The sequence below is a fragment of the Rhincodon typus genome, chromosome 28 (assembly GCF_021869965.1).
Source record: "Rhincodon typus isolate 14 chromosome 28, sRhiTyp1.1, whole genome shotgun sequence".
In the NCBI taxonomy this organism is placed as follows: domain Eukaryota; kingdom Metazoa; phylum Chordata; class Chondrichthyes; order Orectolobiformes; family Rhincodontidae; genus Rhincodon; species Rhincodon typus.
Window position 1 is genome coordinate 16,743,207 of NC_063359.1, and position 18,040 is coordinate 16,761,246.

The 18,040-nt window shown below is 38.3% G+C and overlaps 1 protein-coding gene across 1 annotated transcript in view; it reads left to right on the plus strand.

Moving 5' to 3' along the window:
- LOC109917682 (ER degradation-enhancing alpha-mannosidase-like protein 3) overlaps positions 1-18,040 on the plus strand; it is a 35,721-nt gene extending 17,681 nt beyond the window's left edge. Inside the window, exons 9-14 of the mRNA XM_048613356.1 lie at positions 1,564-1,718; positions 4,393-4,555; positions 6,070-6,261; positions 7,071-7,236; positions 7,587-7,778; positions 11,160-18,040. Coding sequence (XP_048469313.1) covers positions 1,564-1,718; positions 4,393-4,555; positions 6,070-6,261; positions 7,071-7,236; positions 7,587-7,778; positions 11,160-11,446 — 1,155 coding nt within the window. The 3' untranslated portion in view covers positions 11,447-18,040. The remainder of the gene's footprint in view (positions 1-1,563; positions 1,719-4,392; positions 4,556-6,069; positions 6,262-7,070; positions 7,237-7,586; positions 7,779-11,159) is intronic.

Sequence of the window (18,040 nt, forward strand, 5' to 3'; positions counted from 1 at the left end):
GATTACCTCACACTGTACGTGTCGAATGAGGCAGCAGATTGTACAATTGCCCCATTTAGTTTCGTGCTAGTTGCTGCCAAGAGCAGCTAAATTGGCTGGTTGGTATGTCCTCACATGTACTGAGATGAGTCTGCTAATCACAGGGGCGGTCCTCCATTCCCAGCAGTTCCCTCTCTGAGTGAGAAGATACTTCTAATCTCTAAAATCTCCTGGTTTGTTGGCTGGGAGGCCATCTGCATTCATCAATTCCCACTCTTGACTCAGTGGGGACTTGATGTGCCCTTGAAGTGCTGATGGCCTGGTTAGCTGGCTAGTACGGGCCTTTTCAACATTTAATTTATTTCCTGCTCCATTGTGGTAGGAGGCATATCTGAAGGGTAGCTCAGCTGTTAATGAAATAGTTTGGGAGCAATCTGCCATCACTCCCCATGGTTGTATCTCCCAACCCAGACAATCTTATACCTGCTAACCCATCACAAACCATGATCCTTCCTTGTGTAGACCAGCAAAATCCTGCCCTGTGACGATGGATGATTCTTTTGACCCCTCAAAATTGTTTCACAGACGAGAAGCAGAGATGGTGTCTGTTTCCTGTAACCACTCAAACTAGTATCATGGAATGAGGGAATTGAAAGTGAGGTCATGTTTAACTTGAGGTGAAAACTATGAGGAAAATAAATTCTACTTAACATCATCGGGTGGTTCAGTGGTTAGTACAGCTGCCTCAATGCCAGGGACCCAGTTCAATTGGGTTACTGTCTGTGGAGTTTGCACGTTCTCTCTGTGTCTGCATGGTTTTCCTCCAGGTGCTCTGCTTTCCTCCCACAGTCCAAAGATATGCAGTTTAGGTGGATTGGCTTACTAAATTGCCCCATAGTGTCCAGGGATGTGCAGGCTTGGTGGATTAGCAATTTGCTGCGTCTAGGTGGGACACTCTTCAGAGGGTCAGTGTGAATTTGCTGGGCCAAATGGCCTCTGTCTGCATTGTAGAGGTTAAATGATTCTATCACGGTGTATGTCGCAAAGAATTACAAAGGATGAAACTCACCTGTATAATTTATAACCATCTTGTTTACTTATGATGTTTTTATAAAACAAATGTTTCAAAACGTCAGGGACGCTAGTGTTACAAGGTGGAACTTGAAGTTGCTAACTCGGGGAACCTTGGAAAATGTATTTGGGAACCAATAATGTTCACCAAAGGGTGAGGAAGAGTTGTCAGTCTGGCGAATCACCTACTTGGATTTGACAAGCTTCATGAAACATTGAAATATGCACAAGCTTGTGAATGTTTCCAATCATTAAAGGAAATGGACAGCATGTATGAGACTTTCTTATGGATACAGTTACTTTTTACAATTGGCTAAATGTGGCTCTTTCGATGCATGTACTTTTTGAGCCATTTGGTACAAATTTGATTTTGTTGTTCTCATTGTGACCATTGTTTCTGTTTCTTGTGTTTTCCATATAATTGAATCAATTTTAGAAACACAGACTTACAATGCAAAGTGTTCTACATAAATGTCTTTCAATTAATTCATCCATTTTTTCCCGTTTGCCCAGAGTGTGGAATTGGAAAGTAAAGTAACTGGTGTCTTTTCCCATACATGCCCAAGCGCTCAAACATTGTTTCCTAATAACCCATCCTATGCACGGAAAATAAGGGAGACCTATAGAGATATCGTTCCAGATGCAAGTTCACGGATGTCCGCAGACAGGTATATTCTCCAGCCAGGTATTGCAATTTAATAATCTGAAATTGCACGATTTTTAGAAAAGGCTTTACTGATATAGCACAAAAGGATTTTGCAGGTATGTGAAAAGAATTTGTGCAGTGATATTCAGAGCATCTCCTTTTAATAAATCAATATAAGAGCTTTGTCATTCTAAATATCATATTCCCACAGAATTTTTAAAAACTAATTTTTTTTTTCTTAAAACCCAATGGGCCTCTACCATACTGTCTGTTTCAATGATTCAACAAAATGTTTAATTCTGGACCACCCTTAGGTAGAAGGTAGAAACAAAAAATAGAATTTGATATAGTTCTGCATCTGCTGCTCTCTCTTTCACTCACGTGCTCTCTCTCTCTCGTTCGCTCTCGCCCTCTCTCTCTCTCTCTCTCTCGCTCACGCCCTCTCGTTCGCGCGCTGTTTCGGTCTCTTTCACACGCACGTGAACAAATTAGAATAAACTGAACGGTGGGATGTTGCTGCCCATGGTATATGGGACGTTACAGCAGAAGCTCCATTCTTTCTGATTTCTCACGTCCCACAATCCCCCAACTCAAGTCAAAGTGAGAGAGGTAAAATTTGTCCTTCCTATTTTGAGGCCATTTGAGAAATCAAGTGTCTTAAGTGGCCAATTAAGGGCATCATCCTGTCATCGCTGGAAGGAGCCTACTGGCAGCAAGGACTACACCCTTCCTTTCTGCTAGACCAACAACTGGACCCCTCAAGCCCACCACAGTCACCTCTTTTCTAAGGCCTGCAGTAATGCTTCTGGTCTAGGGCCTGTTGCAGTCCCAGCTGTGACTACTGCTCTCACTCCATCATTCTGTTTAACTGTACGAGGACCCTGAACTGCCTTTGAAGACCATTGGCACTCAAGGGAACAGCCATGACAGGATTATCTCCTTCCCAGCCATTGGGGCCATCACTGTGACCATCAGATTTACTGCAGTGTATGTGACCGTGACTGTGGTGAGGCGATGACCTAGTGGTATTCTCGCTGGGCTGTTAATCCAGAGACCCAGGTGATGTTCTGGGGACTTGGGTCTGAATCTCACCACAGTAGATGGTGGAATTTGAATTCAATAAAAAAAAATCTGGATTAGGAATCTACTGATGACCATGAATTCATGGCCAATTGTTGGAAAAACCCATCTGGATTCACTAGTGTCCTTTAGGGAAGGAAACTGCCATCTTTACCTGATCTGGTCTACATGTGACTCCAGTCCCACAACAGTGTGGTCGACTCTGAACTGCCCTCTGGGCAATTAGGGATGGGCAATAAATGCTGCCTAGCCAGCGACGCCCTCATCCTGTGAATGAATCAAAAAAAGAACAAAGACAACCCTGAATAAACCAAAACAGTTGGTGGATGATTTTGAACGCAATCTCCTAAATTAACCTGCCTTTGAGATTATGAAATTTGTATGCATAAAGGCTAGTCTGATTTTCCATGTGAAATTGTAATGGTTATCTTGCATCAATCAAGTGTCTGTTGAAGAAAAGATGAATGTAAATTTTTCAGTTTGCTTGAGTTTTACTCAAAGCTTCTCAAATTTCTGCTTTTCAAAAGTATTTGTGTGTTAATTTTTTTGATTGAAACAAATGTTTGAAGCAGTACTGGGAGTAACAACAGCTTGCTTGGGTCAATAAGATTTACAGAGTACAGCATGTCAATGATTATAATGTGTCCAGTTTCAGATGCACCACCCAGCAAGTTATTCTGATGTTTTCCCCATTTAAAAATCTTGAACTGGGGCAGCTGCATCAAAGCTCCCAGTGTTTAATTACAAAGTAACATGAATGGAGATTTGGGAAGTTGCTGCCTGATTGCTCTTTCAATCCACAGTTCTTAAAAGGATAGAACATGACATTGTGCTTTTAGCACTATTAAATATGCATACATTTCCTAGCATTGTCTTCTTTTTACAGATCCAAAATCCATGAAATTAAATGCACTGAACCACCTGACCCCTTTATAATCTGTACCTAAAACTGAAGAAGCTCTTGATCTCACCCAGAATACTAATTTGTTAAAAGAACAAGAATTGGAGTTGAAGAACTAGTTTTAGTAGTTTAACTGAATTAGCCAAAGGTACTGATGTGGGCTGTCTGTTTGTCAAATATGAAATGGACAAACTGACTCTAGGTTTACAGCCAAGAATCTTAACAGATTGTCAAGACTCAACAATTTAGGAGTGCATAAATGTAGGGGTGCTGTTCAAGTTTAAACAGCTAAAACTGTGTCTTAACAGCACTTCTAAACTTCCTTGTGCGTAGGTATCAATTGAGTCTCAGTGGTATCAACATTCATCACATGAGTGTTTGTGGGAGTTTGCTGATTTTGAATTAGTTGCCATATATTTTACTTAGTCAGTGACTACAACTCAAAAAGTACTTAATTGGCTGTAAAGTGCTTTGAGATGTTCAGGGATCATAAAAAGTGCTATAGAAGTTAACATTTTCTCAATTGTCTTGTGAAATGTTACGTTTTAGTTACAAAATTTATTAATTTTGTTTCTTCAGTCATTAGTGGTATTATTGCATTTGAGAAATTGAATCATTGAATAGTAATTTAAGTGATTCAAAGTCCTGAAGAATAGATCTCCTGAGTAATTGTGGAAATGTTTTTACTTTTGCATTTGATTTTATATGATTACAGGGAAAAGTGTATGGAATCATCCCAGTCTAAAGTTTTCCCAACACTTCAGACAAAAGATTTTGTTGCTAGTGGCATGGATCATTTGGAAATCCTGAAACAAATGGGATTCAGTGTAGTCTCAACAAATGATGGACGTATCCAGCTGACACACACACCTGATCAGGTCAGTAGCTGAGACAAAGTTGAACAGCGGAGAGAAATGATAACTGTTAGCCTTATAAAAGCAAATAAAAATTGAGTACGCGTCAGTTTTACATTGTTTGGTCACTTAATTTGATAGGGGCATTTCTGGAAAGACCAGTACTTTTTGCCCATCCCTAATTTCTCTTGAACTGAATGGCTTGATAGGCCAGTTCATAGAACAGTTAAGAGTCAACCACTGTAATGTAGAGCTGGAGTGAAAAGGAAGCAAGACCCAGTAAGAATGGCAGATTCCTTCTCTAGTGAATCAAGTGTGTCTTTAAAAAAAAAACATGAAATTTTCATGGTCAGCATCACTGACAGCAGTAACTTTCAATTCCAGATTTTATTAATTTATTTTAAAATTCCAGCAGCTGCTGTATTGGGATTTGCACCTGTGTCCTCAATATTCACCTGGGCCTTTGTATTATTAGTCCAGTGATATTATCACTACATTATGCCACCTCCCCACCCCCCATGCCCACCCGAACTTCCCTTTACTTGTGTAATCGCCATTTAAAACACATTTTCTTTCTTAAATCTATCTGCTAATCCATGATTAAGATGACAAGTTTATTTTTAATGAAAACAGTATAATGACCTTGTGGAGCTGCGCCACTTTGCTTTAATTTGGAAGGCTGACCAAACTTGTCCTTCACTAGTTGATTTTCAAATGTTGGGACTTGCATTTAGAGTTTTGTTTTAAGTGGCTGACATTGAAAATGTTTGCCTCAGGGGGTGACACCGCATTTGGTGATGTCTTGTGTGCAAGTGGGGACCCCTAACCCCTCCACCCAACCCTTCCACCAAAAAGTTACCCAATTCCCTTGTCCCTTCCTGCCTGGTCTCCAAAATCCACCTCTTCATCCCCTTCCCTGGGCTCTCCAATTCTTTTCCATCCAAAACACTGGATTTATACTGCATCCAGGCATCATGGCTGTCTTCACCTGGGACCTAGTTGCAGTTCCAGTGCTGTTAGAGCCTCTGGAGAATTGGATTGGTCAGCTGTCCTCAAAGGCAGGACTTCCGCCTATTGAGGGGCAGAGGTCCCACTTGCTGTTTATACAGTATGATATTGGTGTGGACAGACTTTTTTTGTCATTCAGCTGCCAACTGATGCGGAAGTTGAATTAAGCTGCCAATTCAGCTCAACATATTATTGGATTTGTTCTCTGCCTGTTTTTCACCCCCATCATCACTTTCATCTTCTGACTTATCTCATTATCATTGCTACTTTGTGTGCTTTAACGTTTTTGCTCTTTCCTGATTTTACCTCTTTGTAATGATACATGCAGACAAAATAACATGCTTCAATTGCAAATATTCAAGAAGTGCAAGCTGATAACTTTGATATTGGTTAGAAGCAGAATTGATGATGCATCAGTTCCAAAGTCTGCTGAATGATTCTAAAATTTCACCAAAAAAAAACTGTATTTACAATGAAAAACAAATTCCTGCTTTGTTTGGTTTATTGACACACTGAATGTCTTTTTTCAGGCTGCAAGTCCACAAAGTGGTCAGCATGGCCTAAAATTTATAGCAGAAATCATTGAACTGGCTCAGGCTCAAGCAAAAGGAGAGATGACATCATTTGCTGTACAGATTATATCTCCCCCATTCTTGGGACAAGTGGTTTTAGCTGCAGGTCCAGCTCATTTTGGAATGGACCTTAGTAAACAGGAACATGGGGTGAGTTGCATTTCTTTTTGTATTTTAAATATTGAAGTGATTATGTGGACGCACGGCTAATGGAATGGTTTGAGGAGGGAGAAAGAAGTGTAGTGTAATTTGTGGGAGTTTATATTTTAACACTTAGGTTTGTCTGAATGTAACAAAAACAAAAGGCTGGAAAAACTCAGCGGGTCTGGTAGCACCTGCCCTCAAAGGATCAGTGGACCTGAAACTCCTGTTTTGTTTTTTCTCCACACATGCTGCCAACTCTCTGAATTTCTCCAGCACTTTTTTTTTTTCAGATCTCCAGTTCTTAGTTTTATTTTATTTCTCTAAATGTAATTGAGTGGGATTTCTTTTCTTGACAATTGAGTTTCAAAGTGGTATGCTGAGTAGTCTGTCCTGATAGTGTCTATGTTTTCCCAAACAATAAGTTTCATTCTTTTGGTGGCATAAGCTTTTAATGATATCTACATTAAATTTGGGAGCTGATTTCTTTTAGCCATCCCTTTTGTAACAACTGACATACTGACTTTGTTTTTGGTTTTGCTAGGGGTAAGGTACATCCTTACATAGGCAAGTTACTTGTTCCAATTAATCAACTGATGCAGCTCCAAAAGTCCCCATGGTATTTTTTGCCCTTATTTTTTTGTCCTCCTTGGACAAAGTGCTAAGCGTCCTCTTAGAGCTTCCCTGCAGAGGCTAGCCAGGTTTCAGAACTCATCACCGGCCAATTAGAACTGAAATCCACTCACTTCATTTTCCTATTCAGCATTATATTTGAAGTGTTACGTTATTACTTCAGGAACTGTTTTATCTTCTTGTAGGTTAAAGGAACACTGATGAAAGCCATTCCATACACTGCATGCTTGGATGTAACTAACTCAGAGCAGGTCCATGGTAAAATTGTCCTAGCACAACGTGGAGATTGTATGTTTGCAAATAAGGCAAGGAATTTGCAAAGGGCTGGGGCCATTGGAGCTATCATTATTGGTGGGTATTGTTTATTTTGAATAGCTTGAATAATTTATTTACTTTTAATTGGGTAAAGTGTGATTTTTATCAGAAGCTTACTTCACACTAACATTTTTATCTAGAATACAGCCTAACAGCCAATAAAATTAGGTACCTTTTCCTTTCAGAATGGATCAGTCTGTGCTGAATTGTCATTTCCCTGAGTTTGAGACAGTGTTGCTATAAAATTAATTATACCAGGATATTTTAGAAGGGTGTTTATGTTTTTAAAAAGCTAGAAGGATAGTGCTAAATTGTTTTCTATTTGTCAGAGTAGTTCATTTTGTCTGTAGCTCAATTATTTGATTTTCTTACAATCCTTTCTTTAGATAATGTGGAAGGCAGTAGCAGTGACGCCTCCCCTGTATTCCAGATGGCTGGTGATGGAGATAATGCCAGTGATATCACCATACCCCTTCTTTTCCTCTTCCACAAAGAAGGCTCAATCCTGCTGGATGCTCTGAATGAAAACCAAAATGTGGATGTGTTGTTAATCGATAAGGCCAAGCAGCTAGGACAAGGTCTGTAATTTTGGTTTTTTTTTGGTTTAGTTGTGGTGAGATTTTTGTTTGTGTTTTTAAGAAACCTTGAGTCATTTTTAAAAAAAAAAAGTATATGTGCAGTAGTTAACCTGTTTAACATACCTCAGTCCTTTGAGTATAGGAGTTGGGAAGTCATGTTGAGATTGTACAGGATATTGATGAGGCCTCTTCTGGAATACTATGTCCAGTTCTGGTCACCCAGTTACAGGAAGGATATTCGTAAGCTAGAAAGGGCTCAGAAGAGAATTACCAGGATGTTGCTGGATATGGAAAGTTTGAATTTTAAAGAAAGGCTGGGACTTTCCCCACTGGAGTATAAGAGGTTGAGAGGCGACTTTATAGAAGATTATAAAATAATGAGGGGTATAGATAGAGTTAATGGTGGTTTTCTTTTCCCTAGGATGGGTTATTTCAAGACTGGGGGAGAGACTTAAAAAAGATGTGGGGGCAAATTTTTTTTACACAGAGGTTGGTTCATGTGTGGAATAAATTTCCTGTGGAAGTGGTGAATGTGGATACAATTGCAATGTTTAAAAGACATTTGAATAAGTACATCAATAGGAAAGGTTTGGAGGGATAAGGGTCAGGAGCAGGTAGGTGGGACCAGTATAGTTTGGGATTATGCTCGGCATGGGGAACATGTTCGGTTGGACCTAGGAGTCTCTTTCTGTGCTGTATGATTCTATGACTCTATGTCAACATGGAACAAAGTGCCTTGGTCACAGTCCTGCAAGGTAGCTTAGAGTGCATTGGAAGGATGAACAGGGTAATATTTAGAGAAGGAATATTAGAAATTGGGATAGAATCATAAAACAGAAGAATCGTGGCAAGATATGAAATAGGAACAGGAACAGGCCATTCAGCCCCTAAGCCTATTCTGCCATTTAGTGAGATCATGGCTGTGCTGATTGTAACTGTAAAACTGCATTTCCACCTATCTTTGATGACATTTCACACTCCCTTACTTAACAAAAATCTATCTACTTCTGCCTTAAAAATATTAAATCACCTTTTCTTGAAGAGATCCAAAGACCCACAACCCACTAAAAGATAAAAACTTGCCTTATCTCCATTTTAAATGGGAAAACCTTGTTAATTTTTTTAGTGACTCCTAGATTCTCCCATAAGTGATACATTCAGACCCCTAAGGATCTGTTTCAATCAAGTCACCTCTTTAAACTCCAGCAGATACAAGTTGAGCATGTGCAACCTTTCTTTGTAAGCCTTTGTAAGACCCCACTGGTTCCTCTAGCTCAGTTGGTTGGATAGCTGGTTTGCAACGCAGAGTGACACCAACAGCATGGATTAGGTTCCTGCACTGGCTGAGATTACCATGAAAGATTCTCCTTCTCAATCTCACCGTCAGCTAAGACAATATGACCCTCAGGTTAAACCACAACCAGTCATCTCTCTGTAATGAGAAAGCAGCCCTGTGGCCAGTAAGACTATAGAGACTTTATCTGTATCATCTACAGTGCTGTTACTTCCACAAAGAACTCCAATAGATTAGTCAAATATGCTTTCCCTTTCACAAAACCATGTTGACTGTGCCTAATTATCTTGTATTTTTCAAAGTGCTGTAACTTCTTTAATAGCTTCTAAAATTTTCCCTATGAAGATGTTAACTGGCCTGTAGTTTACTGCTTTCTGTCTCCTTTTTTGAACAAAGGAGTTACATTTGCTTTCTTCTAATCTAATGGGACTGTCTCCAAATCAAGGATTTTAAAATTAAAACCAACATGTCAGGTATCTCACTTGCCATGCTTCAAGATCCTAAAAAAAATCCATCAGGACCCATAGCTCCAACAATTTACATCAAGCGATTTCTCTGGTAATTGTGATTTTTCCTGAGTTCCTCTTCTCTTCCATTTCTAACTTACCCCTGCTTCTGTGATATTACTTGTGTCCTCTATAGTGAAGACCAATGCAAAATGCCTGTTTTATTCATCTGCCATTTCCCTGTTTTTCTACATGGACCAAGATGTCTGGATCCTCCCCTTCCACTGCAAGTTCCTCTCCAGCCCCTGGCGTCAGCAGGCAACACAGCTATCTGGATGCATACTCTTTGCTGCAGGAAATGGGGTTAATCCCTGTCACTATACTGGCCTCTAATGCCACTCCATTTCTTCTTTCTTTCCCGTCTTGAATGGCTTCCCCTACCATGGTGCCTTGGTCAGTTAGGTCATCCACCCTGCAGCCCACTCCATCATCCAGACAAGCTGAAAGAACCTCAGACTTGTTGAAAAATCACAAAGCCTGTGGCTCCTGCCCTCTGAATTCCCTTACCTGCTTCACTCAGTCATACTGTTGTATCCTTGAACAATGAACAAATTGGGTGACATAATCCTAAGAGGCATAACCACTTCCTGGTTCAAAGAATCTAGACCCTCTGCTCCCTCTTCTCTCTTTTGCCCCCAGTATCTCAGTGTCTGTAGTTCAGCTTCCAGCTCATAAACTATAAGCCAAAGCTGCTTGAACTTCAAGGACTTTCTACATCTATATTTGCTCTCAACCAAACTGGCATTCAGGATCTCCCACCTGCTGCAACTGTAGCACAGCACCTATCCTGCTATGCTTAGTGTTTGAAGGAACGAATTAATTATTCCATTTCATATTTTGTTACATTTTTAGATATTTTATTAATGTTAGCCCCAATTTCTTTACTATGTTTAACGTTAAGAATAGAAAATTGTCAGGCAGATATTCTCCAAATATCCAGCTTCTTCTAAACGCTGTAGGATATCCTTTTAAGAAGAAGGGAGATAGTTTTGAAAATCTTGAAGAATAAAGGATAATTGCTAAAGTAGGCAAGCACAAGGTCAAGATGGGGATGGTAGATTGTCACAAGCTGGTTCAGAAGAGTACTTTGTGAGACATAAAACTAATTACTTCAAGTACTGCATTCTGAGGGGCCTAGGTGGAGAAATTATTAGGTATGGTAAAGAATCGAGAGGAGCAGGAAAGTGGGGATGATGGCGGATACAGAGACAATAATCTGTTGGTTCCTATTTCGGAAACAAAATAGTTGAGAGAAAAGTACTTGAAGATTTTAATCATGGATTGAGAGCTTGGGAGAAGGAAATGGCAAGGGCTGATTTCTAATGGGGTGGAGGAGCTTTATTTTGCCTTGATCTTCAAGGTAACCAAGAACAATGGAAAGGGGTGGTCTGAAAGAGGTAGACTGGTTACAGAATTAAGTGGTCAAGCCAAAAGATGCTTGTAAAAATATTTGATATATTTCCTGCTGGATTTTGTTGCTTGCTTTTTTATTTTGATAGCTTATTCCCTGATTGAAATACAATTATGTAACTGCTGCTAATTAGGGCAGTGATTTCACTATCAAATTCTAATTTATTCCAGAAAGCAGATATGAGGAAAAAACTACAGGAGAAATCACAATCCATATCCAAATTGACTCTATGGATACACAGGTTGCTCAACTAGAACTTGGCATTAGCTCTCCAAGCTGTCCAGGGCCAGAGTCAACAAAACACTCCAGTCCAGATAAACTTCAAACCCAAAGTTGTGAAGTTGTTGAACATCCACCTGATGCAGAAAGGGAAGAGAGTGAAGGCCACTCATCTGAAGCATTGGACCGGAAGGAAGAAGTGGAAACTTTTGAAGGAACTGATGAGGATGAGTTATAAATACTTCTTTCAAAAGTGAAATTTCTTCTTGTACAACTCGGTTTAAATTCAGAGGGATCGTGCAATCTTAGATTTCTCAAAACCAAGCTGCTTATATTAAATCGAGAATTCCACCGTTTCTTATCAGTTCTCTGGACAGGTCGTAAGTCAGTGAGCTATGAATTTGAATAGGAAATTGCATTGCCTTAATGGATGTACATAGGCTTTTAATTTATTTCGAGGGTGGCAAGTTGTCCACTTTTTAGGGAAGTTCCTAAATTGAAAGGCAGAGCTGTATATTAGGAACCTGGAATTTTGGATGTTCTGCTGTAACATTGGGACTACTGTGTTTAATCAAATAATGCTCACTGAAGTGAGTATTTTGTAGATTGGTTATTCTATCGCAATGCCATGAATTTTATTCAAAGGAATCATCTTTCATGATACAAAAGGAACCAGCTATTTAAAGGAACTTTCTGTTGTTGCTGCTATCCATTTTATGTACACTGGTCATTTAACATGAATATCAAAATGGAGAGTGGACCACATTTTTAAGAATGATTTCAGTTCAGGTTTGAGATGCAAAACTAGTTTATTTCAGCAAACCAACTTTTGTCAACTGTGCCAGTTGCATCAATGAAAACCTTTTTAGAGTCTACCTACAGTCTCTAATATAGCATCAAACTAAACTATATTTTCAAATGAGCAATAAATATTTAAGCTAATGGTAGAAATTCATAAATATTGAAATTGGTGACCATGTAGTTTGTATATAAATACTGTTTTGAACACATTGCAAGGCCTTTATATTAAATGTTCGTCCAGCAACTGCAGGGTTAAACTGTTAAATTATGGATTCATTTATCAGGGACTTCGAAGAAAATTTGATTATTGAATGTTAAACTTGTTTCCCCTCCCCCAATGGATGCGAATGATTGTTTTACTATGGTAAAGCAAGTACAGTGATGTTCCAATACTGAAGTGCATTAAAATTGGATGTTTGGTATGATTGAAGAAATATTGGAATATAAGTGTTGAATTGGAACCTGAGTACCTAACTTGTTTGGGTTGATGGAATGGATGGAGGTTTTTTTGTGAATTGTATAACCAAGCAAACTCTGTGAACATCAATGCAATGTTAAATGTTGATTGACACATTGCAGAATTTAACACAAAAGGCCAAAAATGCACAAGCTGTCAAGAATCTCACTCACATTTTAACAGGTCAAACCAGTATTCACCAAGGAATACCCTACCTCCAAACGGCTTGTACAAAGCCTGATCTTAAATATCTGTCAATTGCATACATAATTTTGAAAATGTATTAGGAGCAGCTTCAAAAAAAATTTGATTTTCCAAATGCCAGAAGTGAGTTCAGGAGAGGTGGAAGACGCATTTACTTATAGTAATCAGTGAACGTTTGCTGATTGGTCAGCAGTTCTTCATTGCTCGGCAGTGCCTCTCAGGATGTGGTGACTGATGTCAGTGATGTACTCACTTGAGGCCTAAGTTCAAGGAAGGACCTGAGCCTTTGCTCAGTGATGACAGGAGGGGTATTGCAAGTAAGGGGAGGCAACAAGGGCTGGGGGTAGTTCTCAGTGCACTCTCTCTTCCTATGCCAGCTACTTCCATCAGACACAGAATGCCTTTATATGAAAAGAGAAGCCCCTCTTCCTGGAAGCTCTCAAGAAACCCCAATAAGATTTGCTTTTCGGGCTTCCCATATAGCAGTGTCCCCAGCACGCCACTGAGTCGTCACCAGCAGCAGGGTAAGGCCCTTAACTGGGCCAATAATGCCTACACTGGGGGCCTCAATTGGGGTCGCAGGCTGGGATGGCCATTCGTACACCTTCCCACCATTGATTTAATAAGGGCAGAGGCCAGAAGGCAGCAGGGTCCACAATTGCCAACCTTCTGTCTGATTAAATGCTGTACACCACCAACCTGCCTCAACATTCAATCACACCCGAAGATTTCTTCTTATGCATGCTGTGTATGACATTTTCTAATGCAATTTTCATTTAAAATGTGCATATGCAAAATATATTTGACACTCAAACCCAACCTCTGAATAATTCAAATTTGTAAGTGTTATATTCAGTAATTTGCTTAGACCTTTAGAACGACGTTTACATGCATTATTTCTTGTTAGCAGAGGCACCTTTTCCTGTATTAATTCCTGTATGCCTAGTACAGAGGTGTTGGAGTAGAAAGAGATAATTTTGATTACTGTACATATTCTACTTCTGTGCAATTTATTTTTATTTTTGTAGTCACATTCCTTATTGACTATTGAGGAAAAGAGAAAACCCTGAAGATGTTATCAATCGTTTTATTGCATGCAATTCCAGACAGATGTCATAAAGCAGTTGAAATTATAATTTTTCATTTTAATATCTTTGGTTTATTTTAGTCAATCAGTAGTTTGTTGACTCTTGCTTATGGTTTATTTTGTTGTCCATCAGTTTAAAATGTTCATTGTTCATTCAACTATATTTGTCTCCGGTACAAAAATATATTCCCTTCGAATACCCAGTGCCTGTTCTTCTAATCTATCAAAAGTAAAGGGAGATTTTGACACCATTTAATTCTTTGATTATTGATACCTGGTGCAGGCCTGTCACTTGTAGCTTACCACTATATCACACTTGAACTAAGTTTGATGGTGTCTAGTATATGAATTTAAATGGTACATATTAAGCAGTACCATTTGGGGGTTACAAGTTAATATGTACGTCAAGATTAATTTAGATGCAATGCATATGCTCTCATACGTTGCAGAATAAAAGTTTACTAAGGTATCTATCCATTTTACTTGTACACCTGAAAGTTAAGTAGAAAGATTTATGTTGATAATCTACTTAGGGTCTCTAATTTAGGGTCAAAAGTATTATTGGCTGGTCCTTAAAAGCAGTATTATTTCTGCACTTGAGTATTTTCAATTGAATTGGATAGGTTTTTGATACCCTACTTTTTAAACAATAAAGTTGTCAGAAAATCACTAATAACCCTAAAAGTAAAGGGGTTTTATTGCTGTCCTATGTAATTAAGTTAAAAGCAGTAACAAGTGCCAAAATGAATTGACTTCTGAAAATGGTGTTATTGGTTGCATTTATGATAACTTCTGGTCAAGTTTAATTGATTAATATATTTACTCTTAAAGAAAATATCTCCTTTCCCTTTTGTAAAGATCCTTTTATGACCTCAGCTGCCCCAAAACTGATTCTAGATAATTAAGTACTTTTTTGAAATATAGTCGTTGTTGCAATGTAGGAAACACAAAAGCTACTTCATGGATAACTGTGTTCCACAAACAGCAATGCGAATTTCTTCTTAATTCATCCTCCAGATGTGGCTGTAATTGGCCAAGCCACCATTATTGCTCATCCCAAGTTAACCCAAGGAGGAGGAGGTGAGCTCCCATCACCTCCCCCCGCCCCCCCCTTCCCCTCTCAAAATGGTGTAGTCTCTCTGTTGCGTGGAGAGTTGCAGGATTTTGACCAAGTGAAATAAAGGACCAGATAATTATTTCGTTACTTTTTGAGAAAGAAGCACCGTGTTATTTAAATAGTGCTATCGTTCACGTCCACCTCAAAACAGGCCAGGTCTATTTTCCAACTCTAAGGTGAGTGCATTATCACTAAGCTTTGGATAACATCTAAAGCCTGTAATTAATTTAATGATATCTTGGCCAGCTTAGCAAAAGCAGTAAACATGTAGGTGAGCAAGAAATAAATAGGAGTTTGGTCTGACTTACTGATCGGAAAACTTGATTTATATTACAATGGTTCAGTATTTCTGTAAAGTATATGAACTGCTTTTTGTATGTTTGAGCATAAATTACTTACTATGAAAATGTTTGCTCCAGGTGGAGCATGACTGTAGTAAATCTGAGACTCGAGTAGTCAAAAAATGCCATTGTTGCACATTTCCCAGTGCAATTTCAAAGATAAGTTATATCTGATATTTATAACTGAGTCGAACTCACATTTGGCATTAACAATATATTTTAATGTTTTGAGAATTATATTTTAAATCAGTTTGGTGTAGGAATGGTGCTGTTTGACAGTATAAGAAACACTAAGTACCTATTTTAGCATCTTTTCCATTAGCTAAGGGAATTTGAATGCAGGGGAATGTGGAAGGGATGTTGAGTGCTTTTGTAGTTGAGATTAACTGTAAAGTCAAAATGGTTAATATTGTTTAGTGTTACAAAACCATCATATTGTAAATACAGTTAAGTGGATGAAATTCTTCACTTCAGACCTTGAAACGCAAATGCTATTTCAAGCATAAATTAAAGGAATGCCATTCTGAAATCATTATATTCACTTTACAGTGTAGTGAATATATGTATAATAGAAATTGCTTTTGTCTTGCTGAAAGTTTGAAAATCGTTAAATATTGTGCTTTTGAACAGTCTCATTTTGGTGATCAATTCAGCACCCTTTCATCAGTTACAATTTAGTTTAAATGACTATTTATGAAACATTTTTCCATTTATTGCATCCTTTTTGTACACAACCACCTTCATTTGCTCCTAAAACTATTTTGACAAGTCAATTTATTGCCTTTCCATCTCCTGTTGCCATTTTTTTTTTGACTGCCCCTACATTTCTTCCTGAAAGATTTTCAATCTCAAATTGCGTCTGAGAATTACAAGAGTTTAATTCTCTGGAATGGATCTGAAGTTTGGTTTCTGGGTAAATGTTGTTATTAATGCATGATCATTAAAATAAGCATACTGTTGTTTACATGCCTTAATGAACTCAACAAAACTGGAGATTTTTTTGCATATCCATAAAAAATTGACAAGAAAATTGGCCAATAACAACTTAGCAATTGAGCAGCTTCAAAAATTGAGAGATAACCCAAGTACAGTCATTAATTTTTAAAAATCTGGATGTGAACACAGTGATAAAGTGGTTACTGGGTACAACTGCTGAATGTAGGGTGTGATTTTCTCCTTGGAAATGTTGATAAGGCTAAATAATGGGGTGAGTTGGCCCTGAAGAAAAATTCTCCCCCTTCTCGCCACCACACCATCTCTTGTCAATGAGTTCATCTAGGGACTCTCTTGACTCACCAACAATTAAGACCCTTAAGTGGTCAATGAACAACCACTCAAGATCCTCCACTCACCAACTCCTTAATCATTTGCTTGTCTGGCATATGAGAAAGGTAGCTAGTTTCCCTGTTAGGGAACCAGGGCAACCTGCCAGGTTGGAGGAGGGAGGTACTAATATTGTCCAATTTTTGGTAATCCGAGGATAGATGGGGAAGTAAGGGAATGGTATGTGAAAGCCAATGCTCTTACCGTTATCTCCCAGATTTCCACTTGATCCACGAGGAAGAAAGGAAACTTTTTGCTGCTAGATCCCCCAAGTAGTAGGCCTCAACTGGCACGCTTTTTTTTTGGACCAAAAAACCCTTTGACTGGCTAGCAGTTTGTGGTAACCTGTGTTGCCAACATCCAGGCCTGTGATAGGATGAGGAATTTGCCCTTGCCCATCTGTCAGCGTATCACAAGCTGATTGGTGAGCAATCATTTCCTTGTCAGTACAGGTAGTATGTTAGTTGCCCGCTAAGACATTTGCCCCCACACATAGAGGAAAAGAAAAGGAAATTTTAGTTAGTTAGTTACTACTGCAATTAGTAACTTGTGGTTGAACTGCAAAAAGAAACATATATTTGTTTTTATGCAGCTCCCAAAATTTCAATGTACATTTTCAGAGTTGAATCATATTTCAAAGTTCTCGTGAGTCTATTAATGTTTTAATCTATATACGGTGCCTCATGGTAATTTTAATATTGATTTGAGGTATGTTGAAAATCAAAAAGTGAGCACAAATGATTAACTTTATAAATGCTCTGCCTTTACAGTTTAGATGTTAAGTGAAATGTATAATACTAAATAACATCCAGTCACTGTACAACTCAAGATATTTTAAATTGGAGGATTAGAATGTTCATGTAACATAGACAACAATTATTGAGAAGCACTTGTCAGTATTATATCAGTTTTGACATGATCACCGCTTTCTCAGGACAGAATTGTTTAATTGCAAATAAAAGTTTATAACATTGTAAAAGAAAAAGTAATATTGGCGGTTTACAGTTTTCAATTGTACCTCATTTTGGGCCTTTCTACTTTGATAACTGAGATGCAAAGTTTAAAAAAAAAAATGAAGAGGCATTATAGCATATTGACCATCATGGGCTGTAATTCAAATCCAAATGTTTTTGATGCTTATGCAAGATGCAGTGTTTCAGAATAATGTGAATATGGATGTTACATAATAAATCTTGAATTTAAACAAAAAAAATACAGACATCTTTTGAACTATAGGCAAAATCTAAGAAATGAAGAATATAGGAGTTTTGAAATTTATCTTTTACAGCAACCAGGATGGTGCACACAAAATCCAGTACTGCCTCAGTACTTTAATAGTTAAATGTGTTTTATAAATCTCATGCTCTTTAAATATTGTTTTTAGAATTGTGCTTAAGATAGTGTTAAGTTGCCTATTAATGATGGACGAATTTAATGTAACTACATTCTATTTGTAATTGTGCAGTACAAGCTTGGCTGGCCCAATACAAATTTATCATGGA